Consider the following 27,121-nt stretch of genomic DNA (forward strand, 5'->3'; position numbering starts at 1 on the left):
GAAGGTTATAAGAGAGTGAATGGTGTATTCACAATGTACATCACGCGGATGTTGCAAGGCGGAATCCACAGGGGGTTGTCCAAGGAGGCAACAGAGCTGATAGAGAAATATGGATCGTAGCATATACAGTTTTCCACTTTCACATACCTTAGGATTCATGGGTTTCAATCCGAACCCTACAGGCTTCCTAGGTATCTTTCCGACAGAATGATCTTGTTGGAAGTGGTGAGACAACTTCTAGAGTTTGATTCCATTCAGAAAGAGAAGCACAAAACATGCATGACATTCCCTATTTTAGTTGGGAAGACGTTGGAGGTTTGCCAGTCTGCCTTAGCCACCAGCACGAGTGAGGAGCTTGCATTCTATCGATTTGCAACCTTCAAGAAAAGAGAAAGATCTGATCCAGATAAGAAAGTTGGATGGATCAGGGGAGAGAAGTTCATCCACAAGACAGACATAGAGGATTATTGGGCCAACCTGATGGATGAGCAAGCAGTGAAGAGACGAATGTGGTCCAGAATGTCAGTGGATTTCATGAGGAAGTGTGGACTTTTCCTCATTCCTGATCAGGTGTTAGATGACATGGATCATATGCATCCATAGTATGAGAATGAAATGAAGAAGGCAATCTTATTGCCTAATTGGTCAAAATCAGAAGAGATTGATCTGAATGTATTGATGAGAGAGGTCTTGAGTTTCTCCCGTACATAGGTAGATATTCAAATGAATAAGTTAGTTGATATGGGTGTTTCCTTCACTTATGAAGAGATGAAGTCGGAAGAGTCTACTTCCGAAGATGACCAGAGGACTATCAGTGATGTCAGGATTCATGTAGATGAAGAGAGTCAAGCTCCCAAGAGAAGGAAAAACACGTCGGGAGGAGTCAAGGCCAGAGGGAAGAAGATTGAGGAGGTCAAGAAGAAGAAGCAAAAGACCAACATTCCTTCACCTATCACTCCTTCACCCCCTCTCAGTGTCTCATCAATTAAGGAAGTTGAAATAACAGAACAGAATAAGGAGACCCAACAATGTTCCAACATAGTGATACTACCAGAGAATATTTAGGATTTACATGCCACAACGACATCTGCTTCACCAAATGAGAATGATGATCAGCCAGGATCCCCTACTGTCCTTTTGGAGGTTAGTTTGGGAAATGAGATATATGATTTGACTCGGAGTAATCCTGATGATGATGATGATGTTATCTCGACATTGAGAGGACTTGATCGAGATATGTGTCTCGATGATGGTATGGAGATATCCTCTATTCTTGATTGGCTGATGAAAAGTATGGAAAAGAGTAAGAAAATGATAGAGGTACACTTGATTGATAACATTGATGACTACCTAGCTAGGAGCAATAAGGAGAAAGAACCCAAGAGAGTTGAGATTTTGTCGCACATAGCTAGAGATGAGACAGGAATGCGGATTGCGCAGGTGGCTGTTCCTATTGGAGGTGTGATGGCGGACATTGCTACTCCTATGGATTTCCAGTTTACTTCAGTTCCCCTTAGCTGTACTACAAGAGAGCAAGAGTTTCAGGAGGTTGGTGATAACCTTAGGGCGATCAGCGCAAGGTTGGATAGAGAAATTGAAGAGAAGGAGAAGTACAGAGAAGAGAATATCAGACTTAGAGAGTATATTGCGGGGATAAGGCGTGAGAATCCCACCCTTATTTCCCCTATTGCGGTTGATCATGGACTACATTCACACCATGAGGTAGCGAGAGATACACTCTCGGAGGTGGAGAAGTGGATTGAAAGTGCAAGCAAACAGGCGGATGATTTCCTTACTCAGTTTGTCCAGGCATATGATAGGACAACAGGGCTCATGTTTAGAATCCAGTATTTGGAGGGAGTTTGGGAAGAATTCCGGCCTATCTAGGAGAGGACTATTCCACGCCTCAGAGCTTTGAAGAAGATTCCCAAGTCTACGTTGATCAACGAGAATATTGTGCATAATGGAGACAGATACGATTTCCATGGCTGGTATTGTTCATTGGTGATGAAGAAATCAACTTATGAGAACACCCAGCTGAGTTGTACAAAGTTGGAAGGATCGATTCAGGATATTCAGTTGAAGATCCTTGCCTCAATTGAGGAGTTATTGGGTGTTGATGTTAGTGATGCCAGTGGTTTACACTTAGCCAAATTAAGAGACAAGATGCAACTTATGTATTTTTGTTAGTTGGACTCTTTGATGAAGAGTCAGATGGATGATTTGGTCTCTTTGTTGATTCATGTTCATAGTTCGCAGAAGCTCATGCCAGCTTGGGAGAACACTTTGGATGCTTGCTCGGACGCATTGGACGTGATTGGTTTGTAGCAAGATACCTTACCTAGCATTTCCATGGAGGAGTTAGATTTTGTATTGGCCAGATTCTTGGAGTATGCTAGGAGAGAGAGATGCAGGGAGGAATCTTCTAGTAGATTCCCTATTTGATGACTAGGTATCTTTTTATTGGGCCATATGTTGGTGGCACCATTTTTGATGTAAACCCTAATTAGGGCAATTCTAGGGTTTTGTTGGCATGATCTTGGCCCTTGATTTAGTTTTAATCTCGGCCATCCATTTTGTATGAGACTCTATATATACCTCCTTGTCTCTCATTTGTAAGGGAGAGTTTTTGTAGAATTGTTGGTATATGCTGCAGCTATTTGAATCTAAAACATTGTTCAATTGTTTGTGATTTTGTTCTTCGAATGTTGTCTTTGCATTCATGGTTCTCAATTCCTCCAAGTTAGATTAGAATTTGTTTTCATGTTTATTAGACTGAGTGAAAGATTTGTTGAATATATTTGTGTGGAATCCTTAATCCATACCACTAGCCTCTTGCCATTGGTAAGTGTGCCTTGTGTGGTCAACTAGAAATTTGAGTAAGGTTAACTTCAATTATTATGCGTCCCTTGACAAGCGTCAACTTGGATGGTGTCAACGTTTGATGGTAATAGTCTGAAAATCCATAAGTATACCTGAGATGATTGCACTAAGCTTGTGTCAATACCTGTTTGTGAGACCTTGCCTAGTTTGATTCCACTAAATTTGTTCATCATTTCCTACATTCCTAGGCCTAGAATAGATTTCCTGAACCCTATTCCTTTTGCCCATTTTTTAGTAAGAATTAAGTCCAGAACTACATTGCTAAATCCTAAGTTGTCAGCACACCTATTCCGCATATTTCATGATTGAAGAAGATAATTCAAACATTTGTGTAAGTCCCCAAGTGAACACAACAATTCACATCGACCATTGAGTTACCCACTCGTCAAGACCTGACATGTAGAAACCTTGGAATCATTTTAGTTGATCTTACCCTTAGCATCTGAGGTGATTTTGTTCAAGAGAGGATAAATTACCTTGGTATTTTATTCTGAAATGTTGTGCATAAAACACACATCAACAATGACATTGAGGAGGAAGAGAATGAGGATGAGGAGTCATTGCCAGTGCCACAAGTAGGTGGAGACATAGCTTCAGCCAGGATGGAGGATGAACTAGCCATACCGAGCGAGGAGGCACAGTCACACGAGTCACACCCACTGCAGACTTCTAGGACTAGACCCTCTAGTTCTACATCTCCCCCAGTTTTTGCTAGAGTTGGGAAGAGGAAGTTGTAATTCTAATGATGTATTTACTTTTGGTTTTACAAAAAACTATTTACTATTTTGCTTCCAGGCTTCCAGCCATTAGCATTCCTCATGAGGATGCGATTTTGTAGATACTTTGCATTTAAATATTTCTAGAATCAACTTGTTTCTTTTGTGTTCTCATTTATTGACTCATTGGATCCATCTTCTCATTAAATTTTGCAAAAAAAATGCATTTTTAATTAAATTTAAGCATGTTTTTAAGTTGCCGAGTTTTTCGCCGAGTTTTTCCCGAGTTTTTTTTCCAGGCCTTGGCGAGTTTTGTTGAGTGGCGAGTAGTTCAAATTTGGTTTAAAGAAAAGAAAACAAGGTCATCAAGAGAAATGAACTCCTCTAGAAAGGACTCTGTTGTGACGTTTTCACACATCATCCCATTGCAAATGGGGACCCCTAGTTTTTGCTTGCAAGTCCTAGGTGTTTCTGTTAGGCTTTGTGTTTTGTTAGCTTGGCATGGTTTTTGTCTCCCAATCGTGGCAATTGAGAAAAGGTAAGTCGTCTTGACAAACCAAGGAGGGATTCAATGGTCAACACCTAAATTGATGACAGTCCAAAGATTTGTCAACAAAAGAGTGACCAATTTGAGAGTCTAAATTCATGAGTGAGCTTTAGGATTGAATAGGTGGTGAAATTGTCAGTGAGATTGCACAAGTTGTCAAAATTTTCAAAAAGCTGTCAATATTGTCAAGGTTGTAGAATGTTTTCAAGAGGTTGTCTAGGGCAAAATTGTTTGATCATTGCAAAGCAGAATTGCAAGGTTCCCTTGCAATCCTGCTAAATATTGCAAGACTCATTTTCATTTCTGCCCTACATTGCATAGAGACCTTGAATCTTCCCTTTGTATTGCATGGGCACTTTTAACCTCCACTTTGCATTAAAGCCCTTTAATGTGTGCACAATGTAAATCTCTACCTTGCAATGCATGACATCTTCAAATCTCCGCCTTGTATTGTATGGATGGGTTGAATCTCCACCAAGGAATGCACAAGCAATGCTAAATTCTGACCATGTCTTTCAATGCACAAGCACTTGCAATTTCGGCCCTTCAATCTATACATGAGAACACTAAATCTCTGCTCAACCTCCTCCCTGCATTTGTGCATGCACAACCAAGATCCCTGCCTTTGAATGCAAGAGCACATGGATTTTCCGCCATGCAATGCATAAGGGTGCAAAATTTCCGAAAATACATACAAGAAGACCTTGTAATCCCGAAAATCAATACATGAAGACCTTGCAATCCCAAATATCAATACATGAAGACCTTGGAAACCCGAAATTCAATACAAAAGGGCTATAAAATCCCAAAATTCTATACATAAAGGGCAGAAAACCTCGAAGTCAGTACACAAGCAGAAGAGAATAATGATTTGCAATGCATGATGATTAGAAAATCCTGCCATGCATTTATATGGTGTGTAGAAGGGATGCAAAACATAAAGAATCAAGGCCTGGCTGACTTGCAAATTAAGGAAATCTTAACTTTCGAAAGGATAAATTAATTGATACAAAGGTGGCTGATTTTGCAAGAATGATAAGTTCGAGTTTCAAGTTACAAAATAAAACATTTTATTGCCTAGGTCGGTTTTGTAAGGAAGGGCTGCGACCCAAGTTGGAATTCCTATATAGGAGACATGTGAATGCATCATTCCCAGATCAATCCAAGGCAATTAAAAGGCAGAGCAGGGCTGAGCGAATAAAAGCAGACCTAAGGCAAATTGCATCAGATTTTTAAGCAATTATTTCTGCACATGGTAGCAATTACATCAACTTGAGGGTGTGATGCTGTGGATCGGACTTTGGAGCAATCTTGGAGGACATTTGTACCAGGTTTTAGGGAAGAGCTCAGCGAGTTCTATCAACAGACCTGAGCAACAATTTTATTATCAATTCACCTTGATTTGGAGTGAATTTCATCAGCACATTTATCAATTTCCAGATTTGAAAGGGTTTTGAAAGCTTGTTTAATGAAGTGCTAATGTTATTGTTAAGAGTGTATAGGATTAGAGTTTCCTTTATTATCACATGTTTTTTGATTCATAAATGTTTCCTTACAGGTTTGATTGAAGGATGATGGAGAGCAATGAGGAAAGTAAGAGGAATGAACTTCACAACTTGAAGGGAGGACTCAACAATGGCAAAGACTTTCAAGACTAAGGACTTCACAACTCCAGGATTGCAATCATATCATGAGGACTCAACATTGCAAACAAAGGGATGAAAGGTTCTACAACGTTGCAAGGATATCAAGTTCGACATCATGAAGAAGATAGCAAAGGAACAAAGTCAAAACATTCAAAACATGACAAGGGAAGACTTTTAAGAGAAGAGCGCTATTGCACAAGGATGTTGCAATCCTACCAAAGAGAAATTTCTTGACACCTAGAAATTGTGCTCCAATAATGTGAAGTGAAAACCAGCTAAGTAAAGACAAGAGCGCTATTGTACTAGGTAGGTGCAACTCTGCCCTAGAAGTCTCAAATTTTCGTTTTAACAAGGAAATCCGCCCAAGATACATAGTATGAAGGGTGGAATTTCCTATCCACCTTGCAATCTCGCCTATGGAAACAACATAAAGGAGAGTGGAATTTCTTCTTCCCCTTGCATTCTGCGCAAGGAAAGAAGCAATACTATTACACTAGTCATGTGCAATCCCGCCTATCTCACTTTGCAAGGGTGCTAATCCACCGATGTCATGCAACTCCTCTCCTTTCAAGGTGGAAATTTCTTTTAGACATCAAAATCCCACAATCACTTCACTGCTTAACAAGTGAAAAAGTCTGCTTAGATCAAGATTTTTTCTCCACTTCTAAATTCCACCCATAGGGGTATGATGAGCCACATTTCAAGAAAGAACATCAAGTCGGCCGTATAAGGATAAAGAAGAAAATTATTTAAGTGCAATCAGGTTTGACAAAAGGAATGGAAGCATGATAAGTAAGGCCTAAGGAGGCAAAAGAAGGATTGACAAGGGAGATTCTTTGCAATAACCTTGGATTTCCCTAGGAAATCCAGGGTGAATATGAAGGTTGATGAAGAAAGACCACTTCAAGGAAGATGATTACGATGCCGATGAAAGGACTCATGAAGGCAAGGTCAAGACATTGCAACATGAACGATTGAACTACATCAAGGAATTCAAGTCCAAGGCAAGGAATTTCAAAGATCAAAGAGCATCAAGGAAAGAAATGTTTCAAGATTCCGGAGTTGAGGATAAATGCATCACAAGAGGAAAACTCCCAAGCATGAGAATGAAATGCAAGAATAATCAAGGATGAAAGATAGTTTCAGAAGAGTTAAGCAAAGTTAGAAACTTGATTATCAAAGATGATACAATTTGGGAATATTAACCACCACAACCAGTCAAACAATTGGAAATGTTGAGTATCAAGAGACATTGCTTGAAACTCAAGGACTTCTTTGTGATGATCTACAAGGAGCAAGCTTAGTTGCTGCCTAATCACATTCAATCAATCAAATGATTCTAAGTCAAGGCGTCCAAGTGCTTTGAACTTGACTTATCCCAAGATGACAACTATACATGTGAAAGGCACAAACTTCGATGTAACAACTCCCATTTTCTCATTTGTCCACATTCAATGTAGGACATGTATCTAAAATGTAATGATCTTATTGTCGAAGATGAGCTAGTTATAACTAACCCTAATTAGGGTTTCATCTTGTAATCTTGACTGTTGATTTCAAATCAATCCTGGCCTTTGAATTGAAATTGGGGTATCTATAAAGGCTTGGCCTTTCAATTGTAAAGGTTAATAGTTAATAGTTAATAGTTAATAGAATAGTTAGTCTTAGAAGTAGAGTAGAAGGGAAGACAAAGATTGTTGCCAAGGCTTGATGGAATAAATATACTTCTTTCATTGAATATATGGTGGATTTTGTGTGTTATTTCAACACGTTGCATGGTTTCTACTTCTCAAGTTTCAATTCAAGTTTTAGATAAAGTTCATAGATCTTAATGGAGCAATGCGATGATATGTGATGGATTCCTTGGTTTATAACTTTTTGTGGTTTGCTGATTGTAAGCTACAGTGTAAAGCTAGCTTGAACCTTGTTATTGTGGCTAAGTTCGATTGTGGATATTTGTTCAAGTTGCACCAGTATTGGGTATTTGTATGAATATTTCAAAAATCAAAATCATTCACTACTTTAGGAGATCGCATCAGTTTTGTGTAGTTGTTATGATGGCAAAGCAAAACATGGTTTGAAGGAATTTGTCTATCAAAGCATTATTCATTATTATCATTTTCCTTAGGTGTTAAATTATTTTCTCTTAACCCTTTCCGTTTTGATGTTTCTTTATTTGAGAGAAGTTAGTTTGCAAGTTCTAGCTGCGATTCATAAGTGTAATTCCCTTTGTGATACCAGCAATATCACATCATTTCAACTGAGACTATCCAATTTGCATTGTCAAGACCTGATTGAAGAAACCTTGGGGTAACCTTACTTGATCACATTATTTAGCATTAAGGTTTCCATGTTCAAGAGAGGATAGAATACTTAGTATTTTATTCTGTGTTTGAGGTGTCATAAAAAACACATCAACAGACTACTGGAAATTGAAGTTCTCTAGGCCATTATTGACATTCATAGAATTTTTCTCAATTACAATGTTCCAACATCCTTTTGACAAAGCCAATCATAGTCCAACAATGATTGCTTGCCTTTTTGAAATTTGCATGAACATAAATGACTATATTATGGTTAAGAGGTTGAGGAGAGGAAAATCACGTGATTAAAAAAACATTGATGAACATTTAACCTTAGGATTGCACTAATTTCCCTCTTGGTGGCAGAATAGGATAAGCATCCAAACAATATTGGAAGGGGCAGAGAATGCATGGATATTGTGACAACAAAACTGTTGAAGTTTTGATCTACCAATACGAACTCTGAAAAAGATAAATGACAAGTTATTGAGGAGAGGGAAGACTCAAGAGTATTTCTCATGGCTAGAATGTGACCTAGATGCCATGCCCCTTTATCTAGCATAAGTTTAATGAAGACCCTTAGCCTAATTTTCTCAAATTTTCCTGTTGGTTAATGGGGTTGTGAAAAAGGGAAATTAAAATAATAATTAAATTAAAGTTGCTGAAAAACAACTTTGAGATATAAATTAAAAGTTGACATAACTGGTTTTGTTGGCTTTTTTCTTTGTGGTCCGGTATTCCCATCTGCTAATTGGCAACGTCAGTGTTCCGGTTTTTCACATCTTCACCGGTAGCAGGTGTTAGTCTCTTTGGTAACCGGTAACAGATTTGGTGGTGGAGATATGTAATAAATCTGCAATGTTGTACCGGTGATGGAGTCTCTTATGAATCGATGAAAAGGGCAGCATACTGGTATAATAGTTCCGGAATAACTCAACTGGTTTCGTTCCTTTTTTTTTACTTGACCGGTATACACATATGCTCACCGGTAACTGGTTGTGGCAGATCTGCAGTGCTCAGGCATCCTCAATTATATTTATCAAGATCAATGATAACCGGATGTGGGGGCCGTTTTCAAGAGGTCTCTTGGTTTATCTTGTTCCACTAGTCTCAATTGTGGCCTATATGAGGTCTGTAGGGGTTCCTTCTTATAGCTCCATCTTCTCTTTCTCCATTGTATCTGAGCAAGGATATAGGGTTTTCTTCTTGGTTCTTTCCCTATTGAGCTCGTGAATCAGTTATCTTATTTTTATATATATATATATATATATCAGTGGCTTGCCACTTTCGCTTTAAAAAAAAAAAGTTGACTTATATTTAATTATTTAAAAGGTTATTATAAGTGAATGAATAGTGTGTCGCTAGCCCCAAGGTCCGAAAGTGAGTGAAAAATGACACTATTATTTTTATAATTAATAACTTTGAGGGAATAATTAAGTAAACAGAAAATAATATTGTATTATTTCCTCAAAAATGTGATAACAAGGAGGATTGATTTTGAAAAGGTTTATCTTGCTCAGTCAAATAATTTCATTTTCCAAGAATGAATGTGAGTTCTTTCTTATCTCGAGGATGAGAACTCTCTAGAATGTTAGTGTCAAGAACAAAACCCCCCCTTGCCTTTTAGTGCAGTTCCATATAGGGATTGCCATTGTGCTCCAACTGATCTTGTTTTGGAGGTTCTTGATTTTTTGTGTGAAGTTTTAGTAATTCTCCAGTATTGTTTTTGGTGTGTAGTTTTTAGAGTTTGTAGTGAAGGTGATATCTATTTTGTGTTGATTAATTAGTGATATTTTGATGATTCTAATCCCCATGTAGGTTGTTCTCATACCTCTAATTGGCTTTTCTGAATGGATTTAATGACGTCTCTATTCTGGTTGTACCCCCCAGGCCGTACAACAACTAAATTGAACAAATCATTAGTAGGTGAAAGAGTACTGTTTGGTGCTTAAATTTTTAATGATATATTTTTGTTTGTTGACCATACAAACTGAGGAAGGGAATATTTTATTTGTTGTTCTCATTATTGCCAGGCTGTATAGTTCCTATTGGGGGAATCCATGTTAATAACGTCTAATTTTGCTAGCCATAGCCTATGAAGGTAAATCTTTGATTTGACAGTGATGGGCATTGACTTTCCATTCAGTGTTTGGTGTGTGAAGGGGGTGTATATTTGATTCCAGGCTTGCCATACCATTTCATGCCTTTATCACAATCTTTGTTGTCCACTTTCCAAACTGTACAATTTTGCAATTTCTGTTGTACCATATGGAGCTGTTTGTTGGTTATTCAATATACATCAAAACTGTTTTGTTGCCGGGAATAATCATTATGTTATGTTGTTATATTATATTTATGTTGTCGTCGGTAATAATGAGTTACAACGGTCAGTTAGTTAGCCGACGGGTAGGTAGTTGGAGTCGCGACGGTTGTGTCGCACCCCTTCGGGTATTATATATTGTGTACCTTTTCTTCGAAGTGGGATCATGTTAGTCGTGTCAGATGTAATGTTATAAGCACTTATTGTACATGGACTGTGGAATTAATACAGAGGCTGGTTATTTAATATATTTCCATTATGTTCTATGCATTTACTTTCTGCATTTAACCGTTTACTTCGCCCGTGATTGCACGAAGGAAGCCACCCCTAAGCACCTCTGCCGTTGGTGTGGGCCAGGCGACCATGAGGACGCAAATTGCCCGCAGGCAGGGGTTAATCTCCTCAACATTGAGAAGGCTGAGAAGACTGGTGAGAAAGAAGTACTGGCGATCACCCGCGCCCAGACGAAAAAAGCCACTTATCCCGACCCCCGTACGGAGAAGGACAGATTACGGGAGGCAAAGGCCAATATTGAACGTGAGATGACGACCGAACGACGGGACAACGAGGTGACGAGTATATCATCTCGGAAAATAACATCATTGGGCAAATCTTGCAGATGGAGGTGTCGATAAAGGTAAAAGACCTTCTAGACTCTATGCCACAATTGAGGACTGCCATCCTCACCAATGTGCAAAGCACCACAGTGTCGAGTGCACCACAGGTAGGGGTTCCCGCCACCGCATCGTCAAGTGCACCATAGGTAGGGGTTCCCGCCACCGCATCGTCGAGTGCACCACAGGTAGGGGTTCCCGCCACCGCATCGTCGAGTGCACCACAGTTAGGGGTTCTCGCCACCGCTTTGAAGAGTACACCACAGGTGGAGGTTTCCGTCAGCCCTTCGACTGACCCGATGTTACTAGCCTTGAGTAGTGGTAGACACCCAGCTGTGGTAGAAATGGGTATCTGTGGGACCATTCTGAAGGACACCATTGTGGACGGGGGATCTGGGGTGAATGTACTACCAGAAGAAACATGGAAGCGGCTGGGGAAGCCCACCCTGTGGCCACCCACATTCAACCTGGTGGGAGCGGACCAACACGGCATTAAGCCACTCGGCCTGTTGATGGCCCAGCAAGTGACAATTGGTACGCAACCATTCTTGTTAGATTTCGTGGTTATTCCTTTGAAGAAGAAAGGCTATGACGCCATCCTGGGGAGAGCGTGGTTGATCAACGCGAGGGTAAACCATAATTGGAAGAAAAATACACTTTCCATGGAGAAGGGAGGGCGGAAATATACCATTGACCTACACACCCAAGATGTCGGCAAAGAGCTCGCCTCTTCAGACTTGGACTCAGAGGACTTTAATAAAGGGGAAGGGGATCTCGATGAAAGCAAGGGCAAGAACGCGATGGAGCTGAACAGTGAAGGGGTGCTCGAATTGGAGGGATGTTCTGAAGATGAGGTATGCTCACTTAATGGGCTCTTCCACTGGCAAATAGAGGATTACGAAATGTTCCAAAGCTACAGGCTCGAAGTAGAGGAACCAGAGCAACCAACAAAGGTGTACCTGCCGGAATACAGAGAATATTGGAAGGGAGACGCCCCAAACCCTGGTGACGTAAATAATCCGAAGAGTGATGGCAACGATTGGAACCCTGTGTGGAAGACCGCAGTCTTCAAAATCTTTATTATTCTTCTTCTTCTTATGTACGGGAAGGAGGTCTTGGTCCTTGTAGAATTTGTGGTTCCAGGTCTTCCGATGGCCGTTGAAAATAGATTGGCCACCAATGGGTACAAATTGAAACCCTACCACGCGAAGCGCGCAGGGGACCCGAGAGGCCGGACAGACACCCGAGAGCCCGGAGGGGGACCCGAGAGGATGGAGGGGGACTCGAGAGGCCAGGCAGGCAACTCAAGAGGCACAGGACCACAGCAGGCGACTCTCGGGCGAGGAAAACCGAGAAGGATGAAGGGCAATCCCAGATACAGGGTACCCGATCGTATGACAGGCGACCGTACGGTCAAAATATAAAAATGAAAAAACTGTATGGTCGTACGACAGCAACTGTACGGTCAAAAAAATAAAATAATAATAATAAAAAAAAAAGGAACAGACCACCGTGCGGTGGGCCACCGGCGGTGGTAACACCGACGGCGACCACTGTGTGGTGGTAACACCGATGACGACCACCGTGCGGTGGGCCACCAGCGATGGTAACACCGTACGGTGGACATCGGCGGTGGTAACCACCGTCGTGCGGTGGTAACACCGACACCGTGCGGTGGGCCACTGGCGGTGGTAACACCGTATGGTGGACACCGGCGGTGGCGCCTGCAGTCGCACAACTCACCCGCCCGCACACTCACGCGCCGAACAGCCCACAGCCGCAAAGATTAAGACGCACAACCACGCAACCGCTCCGTCGTCAGTGGTCCGCCGTACGGTGGAGGGGTGTTGACGGCACAGGAAGGTGGCCGCACGATCGGAGGTGCCAATGCTGTTGTTGACCGTACAGGGAGGTTGTATGGTCGGGGTGCCATCGGGGACATTACAGTGCCAAAAGAAAAAAAAACAAAAAAAAAACGACGACGACCAAATTTAAAATGATTCGCTGGAGTTTGAAGCCAGGACACTGGAAATTCAGAGTGGAAAAGAAGGGTTTTTGGCATCTTAAAATATCACAGAAATGTTGTGCGCCATGGACTTTCGTATGGTTATGAGGGTTGTAAATTGGTGTTGGCGGCGGGGGCGCTGCCCCTCGACCCCGCTGGGGCACTGCCCCAGACCCCGCGAGGGGCGTTGCCCCTCGACCCTGCTGGGGGCGTTGCCCCCAGACCCTCAGTTTATTTTGAGCTACAGCAGACCACGGGAAGTGTTGTGGTTGTCCGTACTGTGAGAAAGAAGCCTGCAGCTAAGCATTGGCGGGGAAGCCATAAGCCGTAGAGGGAGACGGATTTGGAGGTTGGGAACAAACAGAGTTTGAGGGAAGGCATTGCAGGTCCGCGCAGTTGTATGACACCAGGGAGTTATTCAGTTTAGTTTTTAGCCTTTGGGGAGTGTGATGGAGGATTTGAGGTGTCTCCTAGCATTTGTGCCAGCGGATTGTGGCCACCTCCAGGCATGACTGGTATGCTTTGAGGAACTCGGAGTATGTCTCGGCTGGACGTGAGGTTGCCTTGGTGGATGCACAGAGGGCTCGGGAGGAGCTGACCACCAAGTTGGAGGCGATAGTCGTGTGAGACTTAGTTCAACGTACCCAGGAGTTGGATGCCGGGAGAGCAGCACGGGTGGCTATCGAGGACAAATTGGCTGGGGCGACAGTATCATTTGAGTAGCAGTTGGTGGAAGCTGAGACTGAAAAACGTGTTTTGCAGACAAGTTTGGGTTAGGCACAGGAGGACTGTGATGGCAAAGGAAGCAATATTGGTGAAATCCGCACTTGAGCATCGGATGGTAGCCGAAAAGGGTTTTCAGGCGAGGATGCAGGAAGTGTATAAGATCCGGGCCCGACTGGCGTCAGTAGTTTCTGCCGTTCATCTCTATTTTGTATTAAGTCGTCGGAGTCGACTTCTTTTCTTGGGGGGGATGATGTTGCCGGGAATAATCATTATGTTATGTTGTTATATTATATTTATGTCGTCGTCGGTAATAATGAGTTACAGCGGTCAGTTAGTGAGCCGACGGGTAGGTAGTTGGAGTCGCGACGGTTGTGTCGCACCCCTTCGGGTATTATATATTGTGTACCTTTTCTTCGAAGTGGGATCATGTTAGTCGTGTTAGATGTAATGTTATAAGCACTTATTGTACATGGACTGTGGAATTAATACAGAGGCTGGTTATTTAATATATTTCCATTATGTTCTGTGCATTTACTTTCTACATTTAACCGTTTACCCGAGAGGGCAAACATGTTTGAGGTTCCTTTTGCAGCCTTTGAGGTATTTTCAAAGGGATCCATACGATTGGTAAATGCTAGCCATACTCCTTGCAAGGGTCATACCATTTTAGGGTTGTTTGCAACATTTTTGATATACAAATTTAAAATTATTCGCTGCTCGTATACCTCCTTTCCAGCCAGCTACAGCAGTAACAATTTTTTTTAAAGATTGCAATCATTTGGGTAGCTTTTTGTTTCCTACAATTTACCTTCAATTTTTTTGATGGAATGCATTCTTTCAAGATGATGGATAATTGTTTGGTAAAACATTTGGCTTGGTTAATAAAGTGAATAAATGCTTTCCTTTCAATATTGTCATAACTGGACAGTTTACCACTAGTATTTGAATTCTGAAGATCCTAGACAATTACCGTCGGATTCTATGTTTGTTTTATATAAAGAGCTTGGTTGGTTTATCCACAAGATCCTTTTTATTTTCAGTACATTATTCGCTAATTAGGCATGTATTGGAATCGAGTGATATAGTTTTCCATTTTGACATTGACACAATTCCACTAGTCATCAACTAGTTTGGTTTGATCAGACTTTGCATATCACTATCTGCCATTTTGGCATTGATTGATTCAATGAGTTGAATCTAATGTAAATTGGTTGGCACCAATATTTGCTTTTATTCTTTTGTACTCATTCTAATCTCCCCATGCTCTCACCTTGCTCACGTTGGGAACTTTATCATTAGAAAAAAATAGAATTTGAGTGATTGTAAATTTTTTTAGTGGATTTGAGGTAACGTCTTGCTAGGGACATTATAGTGGTATCAGTGTTAGTGGCCTTGCCGGCCTGTTTTTAGAAGCTAATCATTTTGTACAGAGTTATATTTCATATGCATCCCAATGATAGAGCAAATAGATATCATTTAGAGGGAAATTAGAATTTTCTTAAGTTTTGTGAGAATGCAGAAGTAGAGTTTTATCTTCACAATTTGAGTTAGAAGAGACAAATACGTTAGAAGAGACAAATACAGTGGAAAGAGAAAAGAGAGCAATAGGGTAAGAAAATTTAGCAAAGACAAGGTATAACAGACTTGTGCAAGAGCAAGAGTGCCTTACAAACATGCTAGCTCTGTTGATTCACACCATTTAGATTAATGCAAATGTTCCTAGGAATCATGAACCTAGAAATCAGAATGGTGAAGGTAGCACTTTTGGGGTCAATAATTCCATTAAAATTCACCACCACACTAAGAGGAATGTCATTGGTTCAACTGCTAGACCTTTCCAACCTATGTTTATTCATATAGAGGAAGAAGTTTCTGAAGTAGTAGCCCAAAATACGATGGTGTTTGCATCACAACTTGTTATGCGTAGTATAAAGATCTTCCCTAGTGTGAGTTTCTTTAGGGATCTTTGTTTTCTTCTGCTTCCATCCTTTTTCACAGACTTCATATTTTCTTTCCATAAAACAGCAATGAAATCATCATCATTTTCTTCTGATGTTTTCTCATCAGAGGATGAGTACCTTTTCTTGTGTTTTTCTTTTACCATGTTATATGTTTCTGAAATTTTCAATAACTCATAATATTGTTCTTCTGGTGCTTGCAGAAAGCTAGTTTTGCTAGGACAAATTTCTTTCTTGTTTTCTGGGTATTTCTGTGTGAGGACAATTGACCATGTTTTAGCAGAAGTGTCAATATAAGATCAATAGTATCCTTGGTTGTGGAATCTGGAGAGTAGGTAAATTGGAACATTTCTTTTTAATCCTTTGAACTAGAACTATTGCCTTTTTGTCCCATCCTTGACTGTTCGTTTCATCTTATCATGAATTTTGTTTGCCCTCCTTCGCAAAGTTTTCATAGAAAGGAGATATATAGTTAAGGCCTAAGTTACCTATACGGGTGGGTTTGAAGGTTTGATCAAAATTTTTTTGGGGGTTGGGTTCAAGTTGGGTATATCCATTCAAAAACATATAAAAATAAAAAATATATACATATTTGCAGCAGTAATTAAGTTCCAAATACACCACCCTATTAATAGACAAAATTAGTTAAACTTGAACGCTATGATATATATTAAACTATGAAGTTAAATAATAATCTCAAGTGTCTACAATCAGCCATCATTGATCAAATATCACATGAGTCATCATCATCATAATCCATATTAGATGATCTAGGTTGTGGTAAATTAGAAGAACCACAAATAGTGCCATTGGCAGTCACACTAGCGCTACCACTAGCATTGGCACTACCACTCTCAAGCTCACTAGGTGGCTCATAGTCATCATCAACATCGAGTGCAGCAAAGTGGGTAGTGGAAGCATCCAATTATATACTCTCTGGTTCAATATCCCACTTCTTTGTCTCCCCTTCTTTGTAGCCACTTTGTTTGTGTGTAAGGAGCTGTAAGTTTGAATGCAGACACACCAAGTCCTTTGCCTTTTCTAAGTGTAGTCTATTGCGTTTTATTGAGTGGATGGAGTATGTGCTCCAATTCCTCTCAGATGTAGATGAACTAGCAACCTATTAAGACAAAATTAGAGAGTTAAGAGTTACAAAATTTTAAAATTTAAATCATAAATTTAAATATAAATAAAACTTAAAAGATAAAAGTTATTTTTAATAAAACTTGTGATAAAATTTTGATCGTAAGAGTATGTAGGTGTGTGTATGTTTTGCCATGGAAGTACCACCAATGATAAGCATTGACCATATACTTATCCTGAAGAGCATCAAGACCATATTCATTGGAGCATGCAAAACCCATGAATTCAGCCCTCACTGCATCCTGCATGTCATGATTAGCGAAGAGTCTTCAAAGTGCTGCCTTGTACTCTTGAGCAACTTTAGGATCTCTATATGGGGCAACTCTTGTGGCAACCAAAATAAGCTGAGAACTATAATATTTGGGACTTAATGCAAAGACAAGAAGATGCAACAGAGTGGTCATTTTGTTCCATCTCTCTACAATGATTTGGTGTAGTTCTTTGAAGAATTTTTCTTTAGGATCTTGCTCTTTTTCATTTAAGATGACTTTCATCTTCTCAATCATTGAGTCAATGCTATCATACACCTCACTCAAACAAGGCCTATCCATGTCAATATGGGCTAGTGAAATTGAGGAGATAGTCAATAGGATCCCACCAAATGTCATCTAGGATCAATTGCTTAACCTTTGCTGCCCTTGTATTGCTAGATTGCCTCCATATGGACCAATATGGGCTGATTACCATGTTAGAAAGTGCCTTAGAAAACTTCACAAGTCGTCTTATCACAATTGTGTTGGAGGCAAAACAAGTCTCAAACTTGTTTGAAAATTAAAATAAAAAAATTACACAAATCAAAATTAAAATAAATTTAAAAAGTTTACTAAATTGAAACATATTTATTATTTAACTTACCTATAGCAGCTCCTATTTTGAGAATGTTCTAAATGTGACTTGTGACTTGTGGTGGTTGGTGATGAACATTTAGATCTCTTTGGCCTCAGCATACACCTGTTTGATCCAATCAATTTTGGTGCCAATTTTTTGAAGCATTAGGTTGAGAGAGTGAATAGCACAAGATGTCCAAAAACTTTGTGAATAACTTTCAATCAATAATCCAACAACCCTACAGTTTTTGGCATTGTTAGTTATAACTTGCACCACATTTCAAGGGCTCACTTCCTCAATGACTTGATAAATAATGTTAGCAATAAATGCACCATCCTTCACCTCTCCTTCACAATCCAATACTCTCAAAAACATTGCCCTTTTAGGGGACACTACAATAACATTGATCAATGGCTGATTTTTTTCATCTTTCCATCCATCAAAAAGGATCGACACCCTTGGTTCGATCCACGAATCTATTGTAGGCTTCAAGGAGTCCTCTACAAATTTCACCTCTATATCCAATAAGATGCTACACACCTTTTCAAAAACTAGGCCCTTGTACCCTTTTGGAGCCTTGTTAATGAATTTCATCATTTTTTGCCAATATGGTGAGCGAACAACATTGAATGCCAATCCATTTGCATAGACACATCTCGCTTTGTCTTGATTGACAGTCTCTCTAGAATCGTTCTAAAATACCTTTTCCAGTGGCCCCTTTGATCTCTTAGGTGTAGAGGCCACAAGTTGTTCTTCAGGTATGAACAAAAATGGATGGCTCCTTGTAGGTTCAAAATAAGAAGGTGGAGTGGGCTTCATCCTTAAAGATCCTTTTTTTAGCAAAGGATGATTTGATTTATGCCTTGATACTTGGTCTGCTCTTTCTTTCTCTTCAATATGTGTCAAGACTACTTCATCTATAGGGCCTTTATCATTTGGGTCTGGTCAACCTAGACACAATTTGATGTCTTGTCCAAGGAGCTTGCATAAATGGCCTTTCACTAAATTGTATGAGCTCAAATATCTAAATCTACAATGACTACAAATACAAACATAATTTCCACCATCTAGAAGCTGTTGTACCATTTCAACATATTTCCAAAGGGGGGAGTTTGGGTCTATTTTGAAATAGGGTTGGTTCATGGAGCTAGAAACCATTGCTGTTGTAATACCTAAGACAACAAGTTCAATAAACAACACATTCAAAACAAACCGAAAAAGAAAAAACTTCAAAAGAAAACAAAACCAGAAACTTAAGGAAAAGAAAACCAAAAACTTAAAGAATGTAAGGAAAAGAATGTCAGGAAAAGAAAACCAAAAACTTAAAGAATGTTAAAAAATTACCTCTTTTGAAGAAACCTTCCTCTACGATCTCCTTGACAACAAACCAACACTTGCAAATGTGTAGGAAGCACAACAACTAGCTTGGAGTGTTCAACGATCAATCTTCAAGTCTATTCATGCAATGACAAGCAAGAAAATAAGTTCAGCAATGGAAGAAAATACTTTTGTTATTCATTCACAATATGAAAAATGAGTGTGATTTTCCCTTTAGATGTTTTCTATGACATAAATTAGGGTTGGGGGGAGCAAAATTACCTCTTCAGAATATAAACAAATAAAAAAAGTAAAAAAAAAACAAAAAAAACTTGCCAAAGTTGGTGGAATGACGTTTTTGGGGACCTAATACATCTCGGGTTTGCTTGGGTTTGCTAGGGCTGGACCCATAGTCTGGGGCCAGAACCCTGTTTGGACTCACAGTGGATAGGAACCAGACAACAAAATGGGTTCAAACCGGCCCAAGACCTAGCCTCCTACCCTTGGGAACCTGTAACACAAGTTAAGGAAACACGTAAATCTTTGAATTTGCTTCTTGTCAATCAAGACAATTTGGAAATTTTTGGATTCTTGAAAACACATGAGGCTATAATATGATTTTTCCAAAATTTAAATGCAAACCCAGAAAATCCATATCACCTTTCCCTATAACCATCCTTTTTGTAGACAAACTAATTTATTCTTTTTAATAGCAATACACAACTGTTCTAAATACTCTTGGTGCTCAGAAATAGATTTTGAAAAAACTATTATATCATTTATATACACAACAAAAAAATCTTTTAAGTGCCTCAAAGCTTGTTCCATTTAATGCTGAAAATATGCAAGCTGTGCACAAACCAAATGGCATGATATTCCACTCATACAAATCTTGAGGCACTGAAAAGGTTGTCTTATATTTACCTTGCTCCTTTACTTTAAGTGCCAAAATCTAGATTTGGAATCAAATTTGGAAAAGATCTTGTTGGCCTCTCTTGTAATCAAATCACTACTAAAAGGAATAGGATAATTAAGAGGCAGTAGTTATCATTCAAAGGCATGTATTTAATACAGAATCTTTTCTTACCTCAATCCCGCTTAGCTCTTTTATTAACAAGAAATGCAGGGAAAGAAAATGGACTTTCATTCTTTCTAATAAAATCATCTTCAAGCAATTCCTTAAGATGATCATCCATCTCTTTTACTTCTGAGGGGTTGAGTGGCTATGCAGATTCATGAGGAATTATATGCGGCCTAGAATTTATTTCACATTCTTCTTGTTCATTGGTCCAAAATGTTAGTGGACTCATATTGCAACATTCCTTCTCAAATTTGTCTTGAATGTAACAGAAAATATTATCTGAAAATGCTTTTGACCAATTATTTTTTAGCCGTTGTAGGTCTTCATGGTGATTTTGGATTTCTTTTACCCATTCTTTTTGGTTTTTTGGCCTTGTCTCCTCTAGCTTGTAAGTGGCTAATTTCAGGATCAAAATCTTGATTTGTTCACCTTCGTTTTTGAGAGAATTCTGTGTTCTCCTTAATATGAATGGCTCATATTTTACTAGAAATAAGAATCCAAGCAATATATCACTATCCATGTCATTACATTCTACAAAGTCTCTAACAAAAGATTCTCCTTGAATTGTGACATCAGACATGTACATCCTATTCATACCTTCCTGTTTTTAGTGGCTCACCTGTAATTGAATGGCTTTTTGAAAGCTCTGGCCTTTATTTCCGAAATTTATTTAGAATAGCTTTTGTTTTGGCAAAAGACCTTACCGACCCTGAATCCAGAAAAGCGTCAAATTCTAAAAGCTTGTAACTAGAAAAATCTAAGCCAAATCTAATATGTAAATTGTTATATATAAGGTAAACTATTGAGGTTGATTCCTCTGATCTTCTATCTGATTTTGGTTTTGGTTTTGACTTATCATTTTTGGCATCTGCTTCAAAGAGTACTTTAATTATCTCTTTGACCGTATCATGAATTTCTTTTATTTTCTTTTGTTGGTCTAAGACTATCCTTTTAAGCTTAGTAGTGTCATTCATGATAATGCCAGTATTTTTGAAATTAACTATATTGGAATCATACTCATCTGAGCTATGTTCTTCTTTCTTTCTTCGACTTGATGAAGATGCTATCAGGTGATAGTTACATCCAAAATTAACTGATCTGCATTCCTCTGTGAGCCCATATTTTTCCAGATCTTCTATGGCAGCACCTCCTAATTTAAGAAAAAATCCAGAACTCGTGGATAATAGGATATGCTTGCTAGGCAAGTTAGTTTAAAACTTGTACCTACTCCCAAAGAAGAATAAAAGGTAAAGAAATCAAAATTAGCAAGGTGCCTAAAAGATCTGCAATGATCGAAGTAGCTATACAAGATTCATTTCACTTGTTTTTAAGGCTTGGTTTCTGTAAGTGCCATGTTTGATTTGCATTCAATTCAGTAGTTTTAAGGCCTGGTTTCTTTAAGGAAAATAGAGAGGATACTTACTATCACAGTATAACTTGTCGTGTTTGTTCTTGCAACAATTCCATTCCTATGTGATTTGTCTTTGATTATGCAATCATCTCTATCAAAAATCACTATATAATTTTGTTCAAACATATGGCAACAAACAAGAAATTATTTTAAATGCAAAAAACCAATAAAGTTTCAGAAATATACTTTTGCCTCACCACGTTTAGTTGTTATTACAATATTACACTTTCCTTTTGTTCTATGAGATTGATTATCTCCCAGTACCACCATGCTATTATACTTTTTATTTAAGTCAACAAACAAATTCTCATCAGCTGTAATAAGGAGGAACACCCAAAATCAATGTACAACACATTATTCTGGCTAGCATTTGTATAGAAATAGAAAACAAATAAATTTTGTTCTTCAATAATATTATGAGCAGCTTGTATATTCCACCATTTTGATTTGTGACCAAACGTATTGCAATGAAAACATTGGACATTTCATTTATAACTATGATCTTTATTATCTCTCCCATGATTCCTGGTTCTTCCTTGTCCTCTTTCTTTGAAGTTACTACTTTTACCTATGGAATTATTATTCCTTCCTTGAAAGGTGCTAGGTCCTCCCCAAGGTTCATTTTTATTGTTAGAGGACTTTCTATATTCATTCTTGTGATGATTCTTAGAAAAATTGATTCTTTTACTCATGATGTTTGCTTTAGGTAAAAAATGCTTGTTCTAAGCCGCCTTCACTACTTTTCATTCTTTCTTTGGCAGTTAGTAAATTGTTACTCAATTCATTAATTTCTAGAAATTCCAATTATAATAACTACATTATCCATTTTGAAATCAAACTTCATAAGTTTTTCTATATGACATGCTGATTAGCTATATTTTCCTTTAAAGTTTTCATTTGATTAGCCAGACCTTCCACTTTTGTCAAAAAATCATTCATGGATTCATTATGACTCATTTTTTATATTTTCAAAATTCTTTCTCGATGTTTGCAATTTTGTAGTAAGTGCACGTGATGCATTAATGAGAATGTTCCATGCTTGTTTAGAATCAATAGTGCCATTGATACTAAGAAAGATTTTTCAGCTAAGCACACCTTGAATAAAAAACAAAGCCTCATTGGCTTTTGCACTATAGTATAATTTCCTTTGATTGCTTGATGCATCTACATCTGCTGGTTTTACATGCCCTAATTGTACAATGGCCCACAAATCTTTAGATTTTAAGAGACTTTGCATTTTAGTGCATCAATAGGTTAAGTTATCCCATTCAAAAATAGAAATTAACAACCTAGACGTCCTAGCTATATTTTCCATCATAAAATCACAGTGCAATTCTTTGCAAACAAATATTCCCTGTCACAAATCCTTACAAGCACACGACACAAATCCTTGTAAATCGCCCATTCCTTAAAATGTGATCAACAAACAAATCGCCTTTGCACATTGACAACAGATTCGATTACATATTCAAATTCCAACAACAAAACAATCATTCTATGCACATTTTTCTGGCTTTTTTAAAATATAAACTTTTCCCAGAAAAAACATTATGCCAACAAAAAAGAAAAAAATGTTAAAACCAGATGAAGTGCACCTGATTCTGTGTGCCCCTCTGCCTTGTGGCTAAGGTTGAACCCATGTAGCTGCAACAATCTGTGAATTCACCAAGACTCAGCTTGAATAAAGACTTGACCTATATTGCATGTCTTGCTGCTGGCTTTTCAAAGAAGATGATGCGGAATCTCTGCAGAATGAAAAAGGAACAATAATCTGTGACAGCTTCTGAATTTTCCTGCACCTAGTTCATGCACTTTCAGAATTTCCTGGGCTTCATTTGGATATTCAGTTTAAGGCAAAGCAAGCACAGAAATCTGTGAAGACACGATGCTTGATAATCTTTTCTTATGTGAGAAGTTATTTTCGATGCTCCTCTGCATCTTTTCTTTCTTGTGGCCCGCAGAGACTCCTTCCACACTTATGCAAATTATCTAACATGCAGTCACAGGCACTGTCTCTTCTTCATAGCAACACGGGTTCTTCAACCAAAGGCACAAGATTGATTGAAGGAATAGAGCAACAATAGTTAATGGACAAGAATGATGATCTGCAGATCATCATCGCAATGCAAAATATTGCAGGACTTAAAAATTCTCTATATTATTAATTTTGAGAGGAACATAACATTAATAAGACAAAGGCAAACTGAAAAGTAACTGCTATATAACAAAAAACTGCCTGTTAACCAGACAATAATAAAAAATGTTCATTTTCTTTCAATATGATCATGTGTTACGTCATCAGTCAATAGCAGGGTAATTGTCCATAAAGTTGCTGCAAAGGCAAAGTGAAAGGTGACTGCTACCTAACTTCACAAAAAACTGCCTGTTAACCAAACAATAACAAAAATGCTCAATATTCTTTCAATATGATCATGTGTTACAACATCAGTGAATAGCAGGACTAATTGTCTATAAATTTGCTACAAATGGGTTCCATATATAAACGCTATTGTCTCCTTTATGTTTTATATTGCTGCTTCTAACTCTAGGGTTTGCCTTTGCATATATATTAGATGTAGTCTTAACTGGTTAAATTGTGTATGAAAATTTAACCCTGTAGTGGTGTTTAAGAACCTGATTGTGGAAGAAATATGCTAATTTTGGAAGAACCTTTTGAATTTTTTAAGGAATTAAAGCTTGTTTTACTTTGAAGCTTATTTACATACGGAATATCAATGCTCTTTGTGATTTCTGCAGAAGAATGCTTTAATAAGTGGTGCTTTTACTGGAGCAATCCTTTCTCTTGCTGACAATAGCAGCAGAGACAAGATGGTAAGGAATGCTATTACAGGGGGTGCCATAGCCACTGCTTCAGAGTTTATAAGGTATCTAACTTAGAGGGAATATATTAACAAAAAAATACTAGTCACCAGGAAATTCCAGTAGAGGGACACCTGTTCCTGGACCTACATTTCATGGTATACTGTTAATATTTAATATAGCGGTGCCTTAATTCATTTACTCATACTCTGATTGATATGGTATCCCCATCTTCATACCAATACCTTATGATTATTTGGATATGAAGGAGATCAAGTGGATTGATTAAGTAATTTGATGAGGAAGGGTCCGAAATATAAATTTTTTTTATTGTCACTCCCTTGATTTAAGCATTTGTGGTTTTGTCATGAGTGCAATTATGCTGCAGGAAACGATTGTGTAGTCACATGCAATTGATCTATATAAATGTAAGGTGGAATTGCTTCCTAGAATATTTAATTTATCTCATTGTAGTTTATGTTCATAATCTTTAGACATAATTATTCTTTTAAAGAAAATTATCAAGCAACCCTTGGCAATAATTAATTTCTGAAATATATTTGGAGGGCACAAGGATTGGCTTATGATTTTTCTACAATTCAGTTGTGGATCATTTTGTTAGTTTGGGAGAAAACGCTAGAATTGTTACTAGACAAACATGGTAGTTGCATTCTTGCTTTTAAGCAAAAAAGGCATATTTATAAAAAGCAAAAAAGCAAAATGTTAACGTGAGACTAGACATAACATGAGTTATAAATAAAATTTGAAAATTCACTGTTGACCAACTCTTTCCATACAAATGAATTAATTTCTTAATTTGAGAATTCATTGTTGATCAACTCTTTCCATACAAATGTATTTATTTCTATGGCAAATAAAATGGACATGTTTATATGAGGTCGATTTTTTTCTTTTTTTCTTTTTTTTTCTTTAAGAATGTATGTATATTTAGTTCATTACTTACCAAGGCCATGATACCCTGCTATATTTGCTTTCTTGGTTATAATGAATTTGCCATTATAGAATCAATGTCTTTGGTAGGTGATAGTACTTTTTGTATTGAGCAAAGCTAGTGAGGTCACAAATGGGGGAGGTCACAAATAGGGGACTTTGTCCCCAACTCCAAAGGGAATTAAACACAACACTTTAGGGTCCAAACTTCACAACCTGCCATTGTACTGTGTCCCCATGCATGGTATGGTGATAGTCTTGACTATAAAATTTTAGAAAGGTAAGAGGCATACACGAACCATACATTTGATAGTGAATTAGTTAGGCAAGCATAAAACTATATGTAGGACAAGTGAACTTGTAAGTTAATTTAAACTAGCTAGCTAGTCATTATCATTATCTATTAGACAATCAAGGTAATGAAATCATTGACCTATATTCTTTTTTTCGTAAGTGATTGTTTTCTTTAAATATAGTATTGGGAATCTATACATGAGTCCTCAATCCAAGAACATATAGAAAATAACACATGAAGCTAATTATCTCACTTGAATTGGCCCAAACATAAGTGTAGTAGAGAACAAATATAAACTTCTAACCTTACTATCAAAGCCACCCTTTTCAAATACTACTAGAAAAGCATAATACCCCATATAACCAACGACAAATATAGCAAAAGGACTAGACAAACTTGCAAAAAGCAACTCCAATAGATGAATCTATAATCAAAAGAAGCATATGTCAACATACATAAGCTCCAAATAATCCCGTTTAGCACAAAGAGGTCAAAGCTCACTAGAGGAACAACTATTTTGTAACATAAACTATATCCATCCAAATATTAGATATCAAGTTAAGAGTTTCTAGGTTCCCATTGGACTTTATGATGTACTCCATTCTTAGAAATTGCGTTGATCTCAACCAAGGGTGCAAATGATCTTTTTGTAGACAACCTCATGAGGCTGTTATCTCCTTGATCACTTACATTCTCTATAGTCTATGCATTGGTAGATCACTTTCTACAAGTGTCATAGTATAGCTGCTAGTAATCTCTAGCATACCATTGTGGGAGGAGATCGCAATATACCTCTTAGCTTTCCTCAAATCTTGTTAAAAGTCCTCTATTAAATTATTATCCACCTACAACTCATAAATATCCTCTTGTATTTTCCTTATAACCATGTCCATGGATTCCCTTAGAGCATGCTTCTTCCTTTACCTAAATAGGTACATTTGCACTCTTTTAGCGCTCAAGATAATTTCCTAATCTCATTATTGACAATATTGATCTTCAAATTATGCTTAAATTCACCAATATTATAACATTTGATCTCAACTGCTCATTATTTGCCCTTTCTATCCTAGAATAACCCTCACTAACCTAAGAAATATCTATTTTAATTGATGGTCCAAATAAGGCCCGTGTTGCATAGCAAGCTTATGATAGATTCACAATTTGTCATTACAAGAATTTTCCATGCATAGGATAGTGACTAGTCCAACACCCACAACACATGCCAACCATAGACAAACATCCTCACAAACCATAGTGAAGCCAAACACATTTTCAACACTCATCATGACATCATAATGTAATCTTTCCAAGGCACCTTACTATGATTACATCTATGCCTTCATATGTGTGAGTAGACAAAATCCCAAACTATCTAAGCTTCATGACTTGATGGCTCATAAGCTACTTGTGAACTATTAGAAAAATTGAGGAAGTCCTGCTTCAATGTGAGAACACATCTCATCCCAATCTTGCATCTCGTTATTCTCATCCGAAGTTTGTTTGTTTGCAAGACATCTTGATTTGCCATATAATTAGCAACTTATTTTGAGAACAGTA

The 27,121-nt window shown here is 38.1% G+C and overlaps 1 protein-coding gene across 1 annotated transcript in view; it reads left to right on the forward strand.

Annotated features, from left to right (window-relative positions):
* The window catches only part of LOC131070283 (outer envelope pore protein 16, chloroplastic), a 56,133-nt gene extending 31,494 nt beyond the window's left edge, over positions 1-24,639 (forward strand). The window contains exon 7 of the mRNA XM_058005794.2: positions 24,256-24,639. Coding sequence (XP_057861777.1) covers positions 24,256-24,396 — 141 coding nt within the window. The 3' untranslated portion in view covers positions 24,397-24,639. The remainder of the gene's footprint in view (positions 1-24,255) is intronic.
* Positions 24,640-27,121: the final 2,482 nt, after the last annotated feature.

Source organism: Cryptomeria japonica, chromosome 4 (assembly GCF_030272615.1).
Source record: "Cryptomeria japonica chromosome 4, Sugi_1.0, whole genome shotgun sequence".
Classification (NCBI taxonomy): domain Eukaryota; kingdom Viridiplantae; phylum Streptophyta; class Pinopsida; order Cupressales; family Cupressaceae; genus Cryptomeria; species Cryptomeria japonica.